Source organism: Anastrepha ludens, chromosome 2, assembly GCF_028408465.1.
Source record: "Anastrepha ludens isolate Willacy chromosome 2, idAnaLude1.1, whole genome shotgun sequence".
NCBI classification, from domain to species: Eukaryota; Metazoa; Arthropoda; class Insecta; order Diptera; family Tephritidae; genus Anastrepha; species Anastrepha ludens.
Window position 1 is genome coordinate 47,425,229 of NC_071498.1, and position 18,157 is coordinate 47,443,385.

Here is an 18,157-nt window from a genome sequence, read left to right on the forward strand (position 1 = left end):
AGAAAAATCAAAACCGATATTGCATTTCTTCAGGTTTTTTATTTAACTTCTTTTACATACAAAAATTAAAAAAAAATTGTTTAATATTAATAATTTTAAAAATGGCGCTGAAGTTGACGCTCCCGAAAAATTGGGCCTAGACGGTGTTGTCCATTTTGGCTCTTTTCCTTATCTGAAACCCAAAAAATAAAAAAAAACTACTAATCAGCATGCCTGTAGCTATGTCTCGCACTAGAATAAAAAAAAATTTACAAAATAGCACAGTTTAAATTTAACACTCTAAAAACCGGGGTGTTTTTCTGTTTTTTAATCAAAAAATACGAAATAATTGAAATAATAATATGATTCCTGTACGGGTGATAGCCATTAATGTTGGAAACAACCACGATTTGATGGAATAGTTTGCTTTTTTTTTGACAACACCAGACCGAAAAAAATGATTTGAGATAATTGAGTTTAAATCTGACTCTACATGCTAAAACGGCTGTAGAATCGAAAATACAGGGAATATCCTTTCAAAAATTTGACAGTATATTCTCAAAATCCTATGCTTTTGAAATACTGAAAACACAAATCTTCGATTTTTTGAAAATTCGTGATCACCGGTGCCCGACAAGACAGTCGGCCAATTGTGATACCTATATTTGATTTCCTTCCCCTAACTAAGATGCTTAAACCACCTAAATCTTTTTAAAAATGTAAGTTGTTCCTTCAATGAGACGTTTTGCAAATACGAAATAATCGCCAAGATATTTGTCACGGCTTCTTTAAAGTGCTGAACGTTCACAGAGGAGGTGTGGTACCGAGTCAATTTCTTTTCCACCTCCACAACTCCTGCAGAAGTCATTGTGAGGTACACCCATTCTACTAGCTAGGATGCCAATCATGCAGTGACTTATTATGACACCTGTGAAGACGATGGTAGTTGATCGGTTGAATCCAAGCAGACATTTTGTCATTTTCAAATTCAGTTTTGGCTGGATCACTTCGGAGGCCTTACAGTTAGTAGTCAGAGACCACCTGCTATTGGTCTAAATGAGCAATTTAAAGAGAATTGTTCCAAGAAAACTCCTGATCTAGCGCCATTGTCCGTCTATGGGACGGCAGTATAAATATGGTGACCACTACAATCTGATATGACTCTGGTCTGCCTGTCCCTTCTGTCGGGTATTCGGCTTTTACGAGAAGTGTTACTGGAATTTAAAGTTTCTTGTGCCACATTTATTTCCTATGATAAATCTACACTAGAGAACTTAAAAAATATGGGTAATCACAAATGCAAAGTGGTAGCAATTTTAACAGAAAATCTCAGCTACGAGTTTTTATCTCACTATAATAGAGTTATGCTAAAGTTAAGAAAAATGTTAAATTTCAAGTTAGCAAACAGTAACTGATGGTTGATCAGTACTCGTATGTAATCCCTTGTATAAGGTCGCGGCAAACTCTTAAGAGAAATACTTTATTTCATACAATTAATTTCACTTCTTAATTGAAATATAATTAGGTGAGAGAAACAAACGCTGCAGAAGAAAAGTCGCAAATAGAACTCATACAAATGCAATACGAAAAAATATACCTGCGCAAAGTGGAAATCGAACTTGAATTCATAAATATAACTTTCGAATCTTTGAATCACAATTATCAATTATCACATCTTATAAAGATACAAAATACTCACCCCATTCTGAGATATCATCCCGTATCTAAGAAAATGTATAAGTTATTTAGGCCACTTAAATATACAAGTTCTTTTCTCAGTCCATATGTATGTAGTTTACGAAAATGATATCCTTTCGCAGACGATGACCACGAAAATGCGCTTGCGTTTAAATGGCTGCCCTTGCGAGGGACCCACTAGGACAAAAATTTAAAGTTTGTCCATTGAGATACCATACAGGGGGAGGAGAGCAGAAAAGCAGAGGGGAAGGAACCAGACAGGTGGAAAAAAAGAAGAAGGGGCTTGGGTTAGAGGATGACGACAACAGTGGCGATTTACGTTTGTTTTACCCGCTTTAAGCTACTGATGAATTTCACCAGATGTGTGATATCTAACCCCGCAATATCCACAGGTGTAGCGGAAAAATGAGAGCCCAAATGTTAAAACCTTAACCCGACGATAGCAGGGTAGCTGAGAATAAGGCAGAAAGAAGGCAAAGGCAGAAATACAATACTTGAAACAATCCCAAGCCTCACCGCATGTACACCTAACGGGCATTGTCCGGTGAGGATACCTACCAAAATTCGAAAACTGTGGCTTTGTTAGCCTTAGAAGTTCTCTCAAACGCTCCCGATCTACCCGTGGCCGGAAAGATCTCGCGACTTTGCACGCTTACGTACTAGCCCAGCGCTCGCTGAGTTGACGCGAGGTTCATCTTTCCAGTAGCTGACCATAGGTTCTTAAAGGAACTCCAATCCTCTCATATTTTGATGAAGCCGTCTCAAGGGTCCCCTGTATAGCCAGCTCATTGGCCCACCAGTTTCCCTCTATGCCGCTGTGACCGACCACAAATGAGCCAAATGTCGAAGTATTCCGATGCAATCGAGAGGGAAATCAGGCATTCCCTGACTAATTTCGAACGCACAAACAACGAGCCTAGGGCCTTAGTTGTCGCTTGGCTGTCGGAGTAGATATTTATCTCCTTTACTGTGATTACAAAAGCGTGCAACCAATTCACCGCTTCCTTACTTGCGGCTACTTTCGCTTGGAAAACACTCCGTTGGTTCGGAAGTCTAAATGCAAGTTTGATGAGGAGCCAATGATCCAGCACCATGAGAATGAACTCAAAGTTGTTAAGAATACTAGAGTGTCCGTAGCTTATGTTTAGCTTATGCTCCGAACACCTCAATCTGATTGCGGTGAGGGCAGCAGCAGTTTCTCCAACAATGCCCACGGGTGCCACACTGTGTTGGTCCGAAGCGTCTCACTGATTTCAATGAGATCAGGCCTTTGAACCCTCTCCAGTTCCTTAACTTATGCCATCCCTTCCCGCGAATTCCTCCAGACAAGGACTCTGTATAGCAAAATTCGTTCTATAATTGAGTTAAAAAGAGCCAAAAAGTAACTCACCGTCTTTTGCCGATAGCGCCCCTACAACCATTCAAGGTGATTGTTGCTTCCTCATTCTCTCCTCAAAATTGTGATTCCAATGTAACCCACTGCCAAGGACAAGTTCTAGGTATTTAACCCTGTCAGAGCGCCTCAACGGGGCGCATGCTATTCAGTTGAGAAAGACTAGAAAGGTATTTTCTATTTCCTCGTAAATAAGTCAAGCTCTTTCTTCAGAGGGATCATCGAGAGACCGCAATTTGCGGTCCATTTCACAAATAGATTCGGATAACCCTGCATTAGTTCCATCAGAGTGTCTAAAAACTTTCCTCTGACAATAAGTGCCACATCATCGATGTAAGAGACGGACAAATTGAACGAAATATATGTTGTTGTTGTCATTGTACAGCAGAATTTGTTGGTGAGTGATGCTGAAGTAACTATGTAATGTAATAAAGGTAAGCGAGGGTATACGGAAAGGAATTGATTTGTCATCCTACGCATTCTCCATATCTGGCTTTCAGTGACCTCTATTTAATTCCAAACATAAAGAGACTACTCTAGAGAAAAACCACGCCATATCCATAGAACATCGCCAAAACAAAAGGTTATATTGAAAACAAATTTTTTTAATATTGCAAAAATATCAGAAGGCCGCTAAAATGCATTGCTCTGAAAGCAGACTATAGCGAAGAACAAAAATTATGTTTCAACAAATGTAAAGAAAATCACTTAAAAATATTAACCCATTAATGCTCACACATAAAACGGGTTAAGGTAGGTGACTGAAATTTTCACCAAGTATTTGTGTTGATGTTAAACGGTTCATTTCCATTTTTCAAAAAAATATCTCAAAAGATGTGGGCGTGGCAAAGCGTATGATATATCATACATAAGCGTATTCGGAGAGCTACTTCTATGAAAATAAAACGTCAATATATACATAGGTTTTGAGTTCAAATCAACATTTTATTTATAAAGTGACATATTATACAATACATCTATACATTTTTTAATTTCTTAGTTATTTGATAAGTCAGTTACATGATATTTGTAAAAACAGTTATCTGGGTGCAATCCGAAACTACCTTTCATGCATATAAGTTTCGTACACTTGCCACAAAATTTGCATCGGCGTTGAATTCTGGAGTTGTTTACGTAGTGCTTGACTCCATCGTATCTAGTTTCGTTTTCTCGTTTCCTCTTTCGTGCTTAAACTGGACGAAGTTCTACTGGTTTTGAAAGAATGCTTACCAAAATAAGGCTCCATCGATTCGTCTACAGAAAATGAAGTTCCAAACGGTTTTCCAAGCTTCTTAAATTTTGTATTTAAATGATCCAGAATAGGCTGCGCTTTGAATGCTTTATTATTCACAACAATTTGTGTATTATTATTGAAATGAAGGTACCGATGTATTTTTTTGAATTTATTCCGCGCCATTGAACCTGCCACGAAATGGTTGTACACATCACTTTCTGTCTCCCAGTACATCCGAATAGCTGGTACCTAAAAATGCAACTAATAAATTTATCAGGTAATCAAGTGAAATTATGGTTGAGAATAGTCACTTTGTTGTGCCCACCCCATATGTGTAGAATTCCTCAAGATTTAGGGTCACCGCTTCATATCCTTTGTTTACAGCGTATTTTATAGTCTGTACTTGTATATATTTCATAAAATCGTCATCAAAAATTAGTTTAAAAAATTGTTATGGATTTATATCGTTATTCAAAATATCTGCTATAATATCCGGAGTGTGAACGCGTATTTTGTGTTTGCGCCTTCTCTTGTTTTTAGTTCTATTTTGGACCACTTTCGACGAATTGTGGGTTTTTTCTTTTTCCTTTGAGGGGAAGTCACTGACCGCGAGGTATTTGGATTGATCACATCATTAAAACAACTGCACATTGTCCACTTCTGAATTGGCAATTTTTATCGCGCATGACCTTTTTAGAACCCCACGGCCCAAGTCGCCCAGTATACCTTCATCGTTCTCATCTGCATCATCGCAATCGGATAACTCTTGTTCTTCAGCTGGAAATAAATTCACATCGATTGAATTGGCATTTCTGATGTCGTCTATAATAACTGCATTATCGTCCTCATTCAAATCTTCGAGCCATCCAATTATCTCCTCAGTTGTTGCTTGTCTATAAAAAGGTGTTATATATGAATGCCCGTAAAGCCAAACTGGGGTAGCGTTTACGTATGATAAAACATACACAATGATTTACAAAAAGCTAAAACACATTTCGGGGCGAATTTTTCACTGCATTTTATATGTATTCGATGCTTCATGGTTTCAACTTTGAGTTAATGCACGTATTTATGTATATAATACTGTTGCTTGGTTTTTTTAAGATATAAAACTCACCTGCGTGGCATTATTCACTTTTCCGAAAAACACTACACGAATTGGCGCGAAAAATGTAAATAAAAGAGCTTTAAATGACACCAAAAAAGCGTTTCTTTTCAAATTACTCTTTTATCTCACTCGCCCTGTAAATATAAAAAGTTTTTATATAATATTGGGTTTTTGGTGAATTTTTGAAAAAAGCTCTTTTTGCGTATGATATATCATACTTTGTCATTAATGGTTTAATATAGAAACTTTGTCTCTTCTGATTTTACATTGGTATCATATTTAAAAAAAATTACTTCAGTTTAATTACCTACTAAGCAATTTATTTTCCCACTATTTCTTTACAGGTTTCGATGGCGGTCTACGGCAATGGTTCCTAATGGAAATATTCGATCAGCATAGTGGGCAGTTGCAAGCCAATATCTCTTCCAAATATCCAGTATTGAGCGTAACTGGCCTAGATTCTGGTCGACTGTTCCGTATTTTCGTTTATGCTGTGAATTTACGTGGACGCAGCGAGGCGGTGCAAGTCGAAGGTTACACGTTGAAGGCGGCAGAGAAGCAAACAGGTAAGAAAAGTGGCAAAACAAGGAGCAGATGTGTGAATTTGCTAAAAATTTGTTCATACGTATAAAATTTAAATGTTAATAAAAAACCGGACAGTACTTTATATACTCGCACACATTTTAGTAAATTTTCATTTGGGCAAGTACTTGCGAGTGTATAATAAATATATTTTTGGTTTTGAAACCCCTGACGGGTAACCTCTATAGATGTAGTTTAGATAGATTTTAGATAAGAAAATACTTCTTAATAATAACAATCAACGCATGCTTAATAACGAGATATACAATTTGAAAAATACAGGAGAACAAGTTAAAATATGCGCTAGATAAAGATGCTTTGGATTCATCAGCAGTTATGAACCAGAGTCTAGGCAAATGCCAGTTGGGTGGATGAAAAGAGGATAAAGGCCACCAAATAAAGTCAAGGTGGAAAAGTCGGTGTCTAAGATTAAGACTATAATTTTCTGTGATAGTAAGAGAATTTTATTAATTAATGACAAAAAATGGCCAATACTACGTTAATTTAATTACTGGGCAACTCATGTCAGGCAGTCGTACAATGAGACGTTGTCAAGTTGGCAAGCGGAGTGCTGTACCTGGAAGTCAAAGTTCCATACCCATCGTGCGGGCTGCGTAGGAATCTTTACAAGCTATGGCATTCATGAAAATTTACTACCCATCCAACAGTTCGAAATTGGCAACCATTGACTTTTTCCTATTGTTTCAAATCAAAGTGTAGGGACGGCAGTCTAATGAAGGCAATCGTAGAAAACTAATATTTTTTTTTCAGTGGCATACAGGCAATGTATTACTGAGAATCGCAATTAAGCAAGTATTTATAAGTCTGGTGACAAAAACGGTGTTGCAAATTATCGTCTTATTTTACGCTCACAAATATTGCTCCAGTAATTATTGTAAAAAATGGTTCATTCCTCCATTGCAACATGATTTCGTAGCAGGGAATTCAATTTAGTTGGGTGTGGAAATTGAGATTTATTCAAATTGTTGTAGCTGGTTGTTTGTTGATGGTTATCAATGTTATACATCAAAGTTAATCATGCCATAATTTTTGCGAATGGTGTCGTACGTCAATCATATTGGACATTTTCGAATAAGACCGCTGCAGTATATGGACAGACAAGCAATGGAGCGCTATATTTCCGAAGAGTGTGGAATAATTGTGTCGATTTCTGTGAGCAATAATCGGTCAGTAGTTTTGGCGCAGTACGAATATCAACGTCGGTTCCCTAATTATATCACACCAACTTGGTAAGCACTCCGGCGCATAACTGGTCGTCTTAAGCATTCCGGAACCACACGAGACCTTGCAGGTCGTGGCCGCCACAACTCCGTCCTTCGGCCGAGAATATCGCGGCTGTAACTGCTGATATCGCTGAGAACGAAGAAACATCAAGCAGACGACGGGCAAAACAATTGCACATCACCAGATGGATCCTACAGGGAAGTATAGAGGAAAAATTATATATATTTCCATACAAAGTGCATCACTTATTGGCTGCTCACCGTCGGTCGCGTGTGAAGTATGCACTGTTAAGCCATCCTCAATCTCAACAACGAAGAGAACGATTTTGTGTCGAAAATCTTCGTGAGCGACCAGGCGCATTTCCACTTAAGCGGTTATGTCCACAAGCAAAATCCTTAGTTTTAAAACAGAAACAGGTCGCGTAATTTCCCATTCTGGCGATTTGATATAGCCAGTAAGATCACTCGATTTAACCATCCAAGACCTTTTTCTTTGGAGCTACTGGAAGTTGCAGGTTTATGCTAACCAGCCCCAGACAAACGACAGGAATGCGAACACTTATCACCGGAAATCTTATGAAAAGTTATGAAAAATGAAAAACGGGCACAAATATGTATCAACACTTGCGGCAGCCAATTGCCGCATGTCATATTTTCCACTTAACAGAAAAAATTGTAAAAGTCCAAGTAAAGATTTACACCACTCAAAACCATATATTTTTTGTATTTAGTAAAAACATCCTTCAAAACCAAATTGAATGATTAATTTTGTAGATAGTAACTGATACCCCAAAAGCCTTTGGTAGAGTCTCGCATAGTGTCAACCTCGACGAAGATTGTGATGAAGAAACTGGGAGCCAGGATACCTATAGCGGAATTAAGCTCGAGCGCGATGGACTACAACTTAAAAGAAGTCTTTCGAACTGACGAAATCAGAGAAGGCAGTGAGTGCCATATAAACGTGACATTCACCAGCCCCCAATATTAACCAGTGAGGAACTCCAGTCAGCTACGAGCAAGCTCCAAAACAAAAAAACATCAAGACCGGGTGGAGTACCCATAGAAGTCCTCAAGACCCTCAAGGAGAGCGCAAAAATGTGTCCACAAGTCTTACTAGACATGTGCAACGCCTGTCTAAGAGAAGGAATTTTTCCATAAATCGGGAAAAAGCAGGTGCTCGTGCTAATAAGCAAGGGAGAAAGGCAACCCGAACCTTCCATCAGCATATCGGCCTTTATGCATGCTAAACACAGCAGGCAAGCCTCTTGAAAGATTGATCAAGCCTCAACTGGCCGCAGACATAGATAACGCCGCAGGACTGTCAGCAAGACAGTACGGGTTTAGACGCGGAAAATCTACAATAGGGGCAATCGAAACTGTCATAAATAGCGTAGGAGCAGCGCAACAGGACAGTATATAATTCAGAAGCAATGTCTTCCTTGCCACCTTAGATGTAAGGGACGTTTGCAATAGCGTAAGATGGAAGGGCATATTGGCCACCTTAAGATGGCATCCCTACTCAGTAGACTGATGGCAAACATATGTAGGTGGAAAGGGGAAATAATGATGGTTACCAGGCTTTCCGTTCCTTATACGAAGCTGAACTGTAGGCAAATGCGCTATAGGTAAATTACCGATTCAATTACTCTTATCACAGGTACAATGAACGAGAGCCCTGAGGGTTGTGTCCGCCTACCGCCGAATAGCAGAGCCAGCGGTTCAACTTACTAGCTTCTGAAAGAAAAAAGTTATGGGCTTTAAAGTGGGAAAGTGGGAATTGAAGAAAGAGTTAGCAAACCTGCAGCGCGCGAAATAAAGGATGAAACGCTAAGACCAAGACCGCTGGATTTACGAAACACGCTACAAAACGACGGCTGGGCTAATAAAAGACGTCGCTACATGGTACAGCAGGAACTTCGTTGAAGTCAATTTGTATACAACCCAAGTGCTTTCGAGGTACGGGTGTTTCCAGAAATACCTATTCAAAATTTGGAAAAGCGAACACCACTTTTTCAAGTCATGCGCAGGGAAGAAGAGCGTCGAACGTTGGAGAATGCAGTCGGTCACATAGCCACTGAAAATGTAATCAACAAATGCTAAGCACGATGAAACGTGGGAGGTCATCAGTAGTTTCGCGGGAAACATTCTCCGGATGAAAATGGGAGACCTGAACGCAGGCACATAGGCATAGATAGACCTTTCTAATGAGGAAGATGGAACGTGACTCTGAAGTAATGGGAAAATATTTCCAGGTTAACCGACGGGCAAGTTTTTTAGTCACCGGACATACCATTGCACACTGTGACTTTTTATCGTTTTAGGATGCCAAAATTAAAAGGAAAAAAAGTGCTGCGAAAATGATTTTCTTTCGGTATGTTGTGTAAAAATGACCAAATTTTACGACAGTGTACTCAAAATTTATCAAAACAATAGTTTTAAGAAAGATAACCGTTTACAAACACAAGCCGGTGCGTCAATTGAATAATTTTTATTTATTATCCGAACATCGCTGTGAAGTTTGTCAAAAGATATAATACGAATAAGTATCAATTTCATAAAATTGAGTATGTGCTGATTAAATTTAAACAATTTTGTACTTCAGGGGTAAGTAAGAGGATTATAAAGTTTTTACTATCGATACAAATCCGCTCAGTAAAATATCACTAAAACAGCCATAGCTTAATATTATTTTTGATATTTTACTGAGAAAAACTTATATGGGTCCATCGAGTTCCGTCCATTCTTTAACAGCGAAACGACCTTTAGGATTCTGTGTTTCAGATACTGGAATAAAATTTTGCTACAATTTGCTACCACAGCTTTAAAAGAAGTTTTCATGGCGATTCCTCGGAAAGAACTTTTTGAAATTTGGCTAACGAGCTCAAAAGAAACGCGTCGTGATGCGGTGTTAGAGAAAATTTTTGCGCTGATCGGAAGAGACGTGGATACTAAAAAGCTAGGAGAGCGTATAAAAAAACTGTGTTACCAATTTTCTTCAAAGTGGGAGGGGTCTTGCCGAGTTAAGGCCCGTGTTCTAGCCCGTAATTATAGTTGGTTTTCCAAGAGTGAAGACTTTGGAAAATACCGTCTTGATGTTGGGCCATCAACTTCATCCTCTATTAGATCCACTGTAGGTAGACCACATGTAGCATTTTCCGATTCTTCTCTTCGCACAAAGAAAAGAAAAGCAAAGAGTCTTTTAGCAGTATCATTGCTGCGATATCAACTTTGAAGACGCATTAGACATTTTAAATCACCTAATCCAAAAATAGAACAAAAGTGTCAACCTCATTACTGAATAAGTTCGGTAAATTTGGTTTTCGCAAAATATTTGCATCTTGGATTGTCCTGCCTTTAAAGCCGAGTCACTTATGTTGTCGTTGATAATATAAGTTGGTTTTCATACATTGCTAACTCTTGGGTTCCTCAAGGAAGTATTCCCTGGTCATTGTTGCTTCGTGATTTTCGTAAATGTTAACAGCCCTTTTAAGGCCTTTGGTTACTTTCTTTAGCTGATTTAAAAATAATGAAATGTTTTTTTTGAATTTATATGACATTCGTGCGCTTCGAAATGCGGTTACTAATTTGTTTGATTGGTGTTGCACAAGCAGGTTATCAATCAACATAAATAAGGGTATATTCAGAAACGCATTATAATGCGCTACATACATTTGCAGTATGAGCATACCGTTCAAAAACGCAAATATGGCAGCATTGCAAATGCAACGTGTTCTTAAATATAATTTCTGCATAAAAAGTCGGCAATATTTGCAGGAAAAATTTTAAGACTGCAATTTAACGATGTCTGATGAAAAGTAAGTATAATAGTAATTTTTTTAGCTTTTTATGAAAAAATATATTGCAAACACGATAGTTAAACTATATTTGAATTCCACGATGAAGTCTTGGCTGTAAAAGAGAAAAATTCGCTTGGAGAAAGAGAGAATAAAAAGGCTTCTGGACTTAAAATCAATTTTCTTATTATATCGAATGAAGCTGTGGAAAGTATTTTTTTAACACATTGAGTGCCATGGCTACACGTTTTCGTGCGACACCAAAAACTTCCTGGCGTGCCACGTCGTACGAAAACGTGCGACAGGCATTGTCTGGTTTTAGATATTGTCGTGCGTTTCTGTTTGACTCTACGGGGATTTTTGTTGTTTTTCTAGTAGCCTAATGTTTGCCCTAAATTTTGGTCCAAGCTTCATACAGATACATATCTTCATTTGTGCAGTTTTTATGATAAAAATTCGGAGGTTCTTTTAAATTTTGAAAATTTATTGTAATTCATTCGAAAAAAGTATAAAAAAAGATAGAAAAATATTAAAATTAAGATATGATAATTTCAATTTACATTAATTTTTTAAATGCGTATATTTTGGAAAGCAATCAATGCACAATTGTGGAGTGTTGGGGCATTGCGGACAGTACGTAGTTGTCCTTTTTATGTACTTTCTTGCTTCCTTTCGACTAAATTTTCTTTTTGCTTCAGCGTAGCATAAAACGCAAGCACGTCGGATGGTTTTATTATTTTCATCTACTCTTTTGGTGATGATATGCTGCAATTGCGGTACAGGCTGCGGGCATGTAAGGCCTAGTAGGTCCGCGTTCACGGAATGTTCGTATACTCATGGTTTTACTATTCGACGTTGCTTTGTACACAGTAAAGGCATTAACCACGGAAAGTCCGAGTAAAAGTTCAATTTCCAGCTTTCGATACCATTTTAACTCTTTGCGAAGGGTATTTGAGTAAGAAGCCATTTGGTCGGAAAGATCAAGGCCTGCTTTCCCCTTATTATATTCTACCACAGCCAATGGCTTTTCTGTTGCTCGTCCTTTACGTCTCGCTCCTCGACTAGTTGAAGGCTCTTCAGGATTACGTGCTCCATCTGTTGTGGATACCATTATCGGGGCATGTTTCGTAGATAGCATTCTGACGTCGCGTTTATCTTTTCACTTCAGAACAACTATACCATTGGGATCTTCTCTGGCCACTACTTCGCCTTTCTTTATAGGTGCAATTATAACTTATTTTGGGAAATGTTTCTTGTTGGCACGGAGTATACCGACAACATGTGTTTTTTGATCTAGCATTGAACGAGCCAATTCATAGCTTGTGAAAAAGTTGTCTACATATAAAGTTCGACCTTGACCTTTCAAATCAATAATCAGATCTTTGCAAACACTTTTTGCCAAACCGACTTCTCTCAATCCACTTGATGACTTTACGGAGTATATTTTCAACGACCAGGTGAATCCTTCAGTAGCGCAGAGCTTAAAAAGCTTTATACCATAAGGATGAGCTTTATTTGGTATATATTGTCGGAATGATAGTCTGCCTCGCCATGGAATAAGGGTCTCATCAATTACTATGTTTTCACCTGGTACGTAAATTCTTTGGTATCTCATTTGTAGCATGTCCAATAGTGGTTTTATTTTACCAAGCCTATCACCTTGTACAATTGAGTTATTGTCTGTGAAGTGCAGGAAACTAAGCAATAGTTAAAAGCGATTACGTGACATTGTTTTCCCCGGAATTGAAAAGTTGTAGAGCGAATCTTTGGACCAATAGTCTTTTAAACTCCCGACCTTCACCAAACCCATCCACAAAAGAAGGCCAAGGAACTTCTTCATTTCAAAATCTGTAGTTGGTATCCAATTTTTTTTTTCGAGAAAATCTGGTAAGAGCACCTTTATTTACATATTCCTCAGCATATTTATTTGTTTCTGATACAATTACTTCAATAACGTCGTTGTCAACAAATAGGAGAAGTGCATCGATACAGGAAATATCTGTTGGAATAGGCTGTTGCAAGCCTGATCGCCCAGTGAATGTAAAAGTTTTCTGACGAGAACTAAATTCAGTCCAAATGTTTGTTTCGGAAGAATCGACTACGTTTGACAATGCTGTTGGTTCGTTCTCATCCATGTCCCAGTCGCCTTCAGTATCGCTGTTATAAATGTTATCAATGTTATTAGTATCATTGTTATTATCAGAGTCAGTATCCGAATCATCTGGTAGCCAGTTCTCATTAATCAAGTCATCGCAAGAAAAATCATAGTCATCATCACTTTCTTCCAACGCTTCAAGTATTTCACGATCTCTAAGGTTTCGCCTCGCCATTTTTCTAACTCAAATCTACAAAAATAAAAGAAAATAAAAAAAAACAAAGAAAATAAAGAAAAATAAATATAAAGAAAACAAAAAAAAGACAAATGAAAATAAAAAAAAAATTGAAATAAAAACAGATATAATAAAAAATTTAAATAAATGTAAATGAAAATGCGTAAAAAAAAAATTAAGAAATAGCAAACAAAATCGCGTCGCACATCTTCGTACGACAGTGATTTTTACGATTACAATTCCGTCGTGCAGTGCCATGTCGTACGGAAACGTGCGACATAAAAAAACCGCTATAAAATCCAAAATTAACCACAAAATCATCCAGGATTGGAGCAGAACTGAATACTTTCTACTTTTACACCAGTTTATATTGTAGCAAAAAATGTTCTTGGCACCCGTGGCAGGTTTTCGTTTTATTGAACTAAATAAAATTAAAAGTACATTAAAAAACTTCAATACTGTGTTGATTCCAAAAAAAAAGGTAGTTTTTTGGTTTGGCAGCCGCATCGCACATAGAGACAACGATGCCACTTAGACCACGAAATGGGTCCGTTGTGAAGAAAGGTAGTTTACGAGAAAAAAAGTGTTGTTAGATAACTTCTTCTGTCGATCCCATTTGTATCTTCCTCGGAGGACCATGTTGGAGAATCCTGAGGTGTCTCCAACTCACTGGAGGCTTCTATGTTGCCTTGTTGCTCTATTGCTATTTTAGCGGTACGGTCTGAAGGATTACCTTACGTTAAAATCAAATTGTGTAAAATATCACAAGTTAGTATCACAACTGATATACTTTTAAGGCTTGAAATATCTATATGATTTAATATCTTGAACTTTTTCGAATATGCTTGCTCTATAAATACATGTGTTGAAGACAGACGTGTGTTGAAGCTCTTTACTTCCCTGGTGAGATGTCCGTTGTCTATGTAAGGAACCATCAAGGATTTTAAAGAGGGTATGCAGAGTCACCCAATATTATTGCACTTGGTGCTAGCTGTTATTGTCCGGATGTTATGCCATTAAATATTGGGCTACTTCTCCAGACATTAGTATCGTGGCAGCTTCCTGGAGAGCCAAAAAACACATCCAAAAAACGGAATCGGCTATCACATATGGCCTATGAGGTATTCATTTAGAAACTTTGAGAGTAATAAATTCGGAGTATTTACCTGCATTTGAACGGAATATTTCTCTTTCTGGTCATAGTAGCTCATAGCATCTTCACTAGGCGTAAGTACATGGAGGGCCATATAGCGTTTGCTTTTTGAACCTCCAAGTTTTTGAGAATGGTAACACAAATGACATCTCAAATGTGTGCATAATTTACTTAAAGGTTTCACATTTACGAAATGGCACGCTATACGCTTGAACAAAATTGGGAAATATTGAAAACCTATTTCCAAAGTGGCGAGTCTTCTAGTCAAACTATGAGAAATTTGAAGAAAAACTCCAAAAAAAAGATTTCCCAACAGGACAGTTTGTTGATCAATTTGTTAATCGTGCTCGTGAAAGTGGATCGTTAATGGATAAAACAACATGTTAACGTGCTCCTACAATGCGTACACCCGAAACCATTGCTGCTGTAGCCGAAAATGTGCGTGAACATCAAACAACCTCAACTCGTCATCGTTCTCAAGAATTGAACATTTCACGCACTTCTTTGAGGAGAATTTTGCATAAAGACCTCGGTATGAAGGCTTACAAAGTTCAATTGGTGCAAGAACTGAAGCCTAATGCCCATCCAATGGGTTTTCGGTTCGCTCAATGGGCAGAAAATCGTTTGACCGAAGATAAGCATTTTTACCGAAAAATCATCCTATCTGATGAAGCTCATTTTCACATCGATGGCTACGTCAATAAGCAAAATTGTCGGATTTGGGGCTCAGAAAACCCAGACGTTACTGTAGAGAAGTAAATGCGTCCACAACGAGTCACTGTTTGATGCGGTTTTTGGTCTGGCGGCATCATTGGGTCATTTTTTTTTTTTCGAAAATGAGCGAGGAGCCGCGATTACAGTAAATGACATGCTCAACAAGTTGTTTCCAAAAATTGAAGAGGATGACATGGACCACATTTGGTTTCAACAGGACGGTGCAACTTGTCACACTGCCAAAGTTACACTCGATCTTTTGGCTACCGTTTTTGAAAACCGAATAATAAGCCGAAATTCCGATATCAATTGGCCGCCTCGGAGCTGTGATTTAAACCCGTTGGACTATTTTTTGTGGGGAGCCGTTAAGAACAAACACTTCCTTAAAGTAATATATAAATATTTTTCTAATGGTTTCCAACACAGAGACCGGTTCTTCCAGTTAACCAAAACGAAGTTAGGGCGGCTTTTAAACACTTCATAAAATGATTTTATTAAAAACTGGTTCAACTGGATATCAAAAACTTACCTCAAAAGTGGACCAATTCATTCGAAAAAGAGAAAAACAGATATCCTCGTGAAATGGTTTTATTGTTTCAAAAAAAGATTTATTTTTCGGTATTTTTCGTTTTAATAATAAACTTCTTACAAAATATGTCCTTTTTTAAAGCTTTACGTGGTTTTTTTTTTCTTTAATTTAATCAAAAATTGTCAGTTTTTGACTCACATGCATCGTCGGCTACTAAACTTAGTAATAATTCCATTTTACGAGTACTGCAGAGCGCGTTCTTAAATGCAGTAGATTTATTTGTAAAACGTCAGCAAATCTATCAATTGCCTGAATTGTCACATTGGCAGTGCTGCCAACACTGCGATTACTGCGCATTATAATGCGTTTCTGAATATACCCTCAGTGTAGCTTTGTATCTAAAACTTTGCAGCCTGGTAGCGAAAGAATACAGCTGATTATAATTTTTATTTTTACTTTTCAAGATTCTATGATTTTCCTAAGATGAAATCTTTCTCTTAAAAAAGTCTGCCATCTGTCTAATTATATTTAATTCATATTCTGTTTAAGCAGTGTAAACCAATTTTTGTTACATAATTGAAATTACGATAAGATAATTTATTTTGCATTAAAATACGCTCTTTACAAATTGCAAAAAGGGTTTGACCAATATAAAAGGAAAACGACGAAAAAGGTGGACTGGCAGTCCTTTTTCATTACCCCAACTTAGTTTCATTCGAATTTCCGAGTACAGCAAATAAATACATCTTTTGCTCTCTTTTTCTGGCTGCTATTTTTTCCTACATATTCTTTATGCCCTTCTGAAAAGGTAGCATTTAAACGCTAGACTGCATCGCTCAGACAGCACTGATGAGCGATATTTATGCCAACCTAAAAATGTTTAAGTAACACGAAAAAAGAAAGAAAAAAATTAGGAAGGAAAATTGGAACTAAAACTCATTTCAATTTATGCGCTTATTTACCTTTTTTACTAGTAGTAGCACTTTACCTTAAATTATGCAGAAGAAAGTGCCTAAAAAGATAGTAAATACGAAGACCGCAAACCGGGGTGGACACACAGCTAAAGCTTGGAGATCCTTCGAGCTGATGAACGGCTGGGTGTACACTTAAATGCGTTGCTGTATAATTTAAAGCAGAAAATTGGATTTTTCCGAGACTTGAGTAACAGACGCGGAGAACTTAAAAGAGGGCGAGAAGATGTATGTAAGTCTGTGTAGATACTTATATTATGACGCCGACAACATAGAGCAACCAGCAGCAAACGAGCGTAGCTATGCAAGGCAACTTACCTTCAAATGGCCAGAGGAAGTGGCAAATTTAAAATGATTAGCTTTAATGAAAGTATGAAGCAAAAAAATTAAATATTAAGAAATAAACGAGCAATTTAAAATGTAGAAAAAAATTCAAACAAGAGCGTACAAAATAATTTGAATTCCAACACTAATTAGACAAGGCAGCAGCGGCGATGACCGCCCGCATGGGGCATTCAACGACCAGCTAAGAAGATTTACATCAGCTCGGCAAATTGAATAGTGTTATGTGTCCAACATTTATTCTTTAAAACTTTGCAAGCGCGCCACTCACATAATTCTGTGCAAATGAGAGGATAAAGAAGAATTGTTGAAAAAATGTATTATTACATCGTCTCTTTTTGTTGCACTCATAAATAGCTCTTAAAGGACGTGCAATATTTTGTGCAAGTGGGTAAAATTATGAAAGGCTACAAATTTCAACAATTTTAGAGCAAAGCAAAAGAAAAAAGGTAAATTAAATTAGTAGAGAGCTCGCTAATGGGGTAGCAAATGGGATGCACGGGTGCTTCTAATAAGAATTACTACGCATTCATCCCCTTTTATCCGGTTTGTGAGCCGGCATGAGCGCATTTGCTAATAGAAGAATTAAGTAGCTGAGAAAACTGAAATTGAAAATATGATAGCGTTCGAGAGTGAAATGCAGCTCGTAGTTAGGTGCATAAAAAAATTGAAAAATTGGCGGGTTATCTGCACTAATTCAGCGAGTTGGGATGACGCGCTGTAAGTGTGCACTATTTGTTTTTTTTTTTAATTTCATTCATCTACATGTTTGTGTTTCTCAAATGGCTTGTGAAATATTTATTTATTTGTATTTGTCTTTGAATGGATACATTCTTACAGACTATGTTAAGCTAATGTACAATAGTTTAGTAGTTACTAAGAAAAAAACGATTTAAGATGCTTGACTAAGATGCTATACGACCATACGGCCATCAGCACCAGAAGAATTGAAAAACATAACTACATCTGCACATCCCTAGCAATCGGAACATTCACCCCATAGTTGGTTCTCGAGAATCCGATTTTAAAGGTTTCGTACTGTCGGAGCCTCATGTTGGGAATATTAAATTGAATTTTACTTAAAAG

At 37.5% G+C, this 18,157-nt stretch overlaps 1 protein-coding gene across 1 annotated transcript in view; it reads left to right on the forward strand.

Moving 5' to 3' along the window:
• The window catches only part of LOC128860924 (uncharacterized), a 266,000-nt gene that overhangs the window by 236,256 nt on the left and 11,587 nt on the right, over positions 1-18,157 (forward strand). Inside the window, exon 15 of the mRNA XM_054098764.1 lies at positions 5,757-5,978. Within this exon, the coding sequence (XP_053954739.1) occupies positions 5,757-5,978 (222 nt within the window). The remainder of the gene's footprint in view (positions 1-5,756; positions 5,979-18,157) is intronic.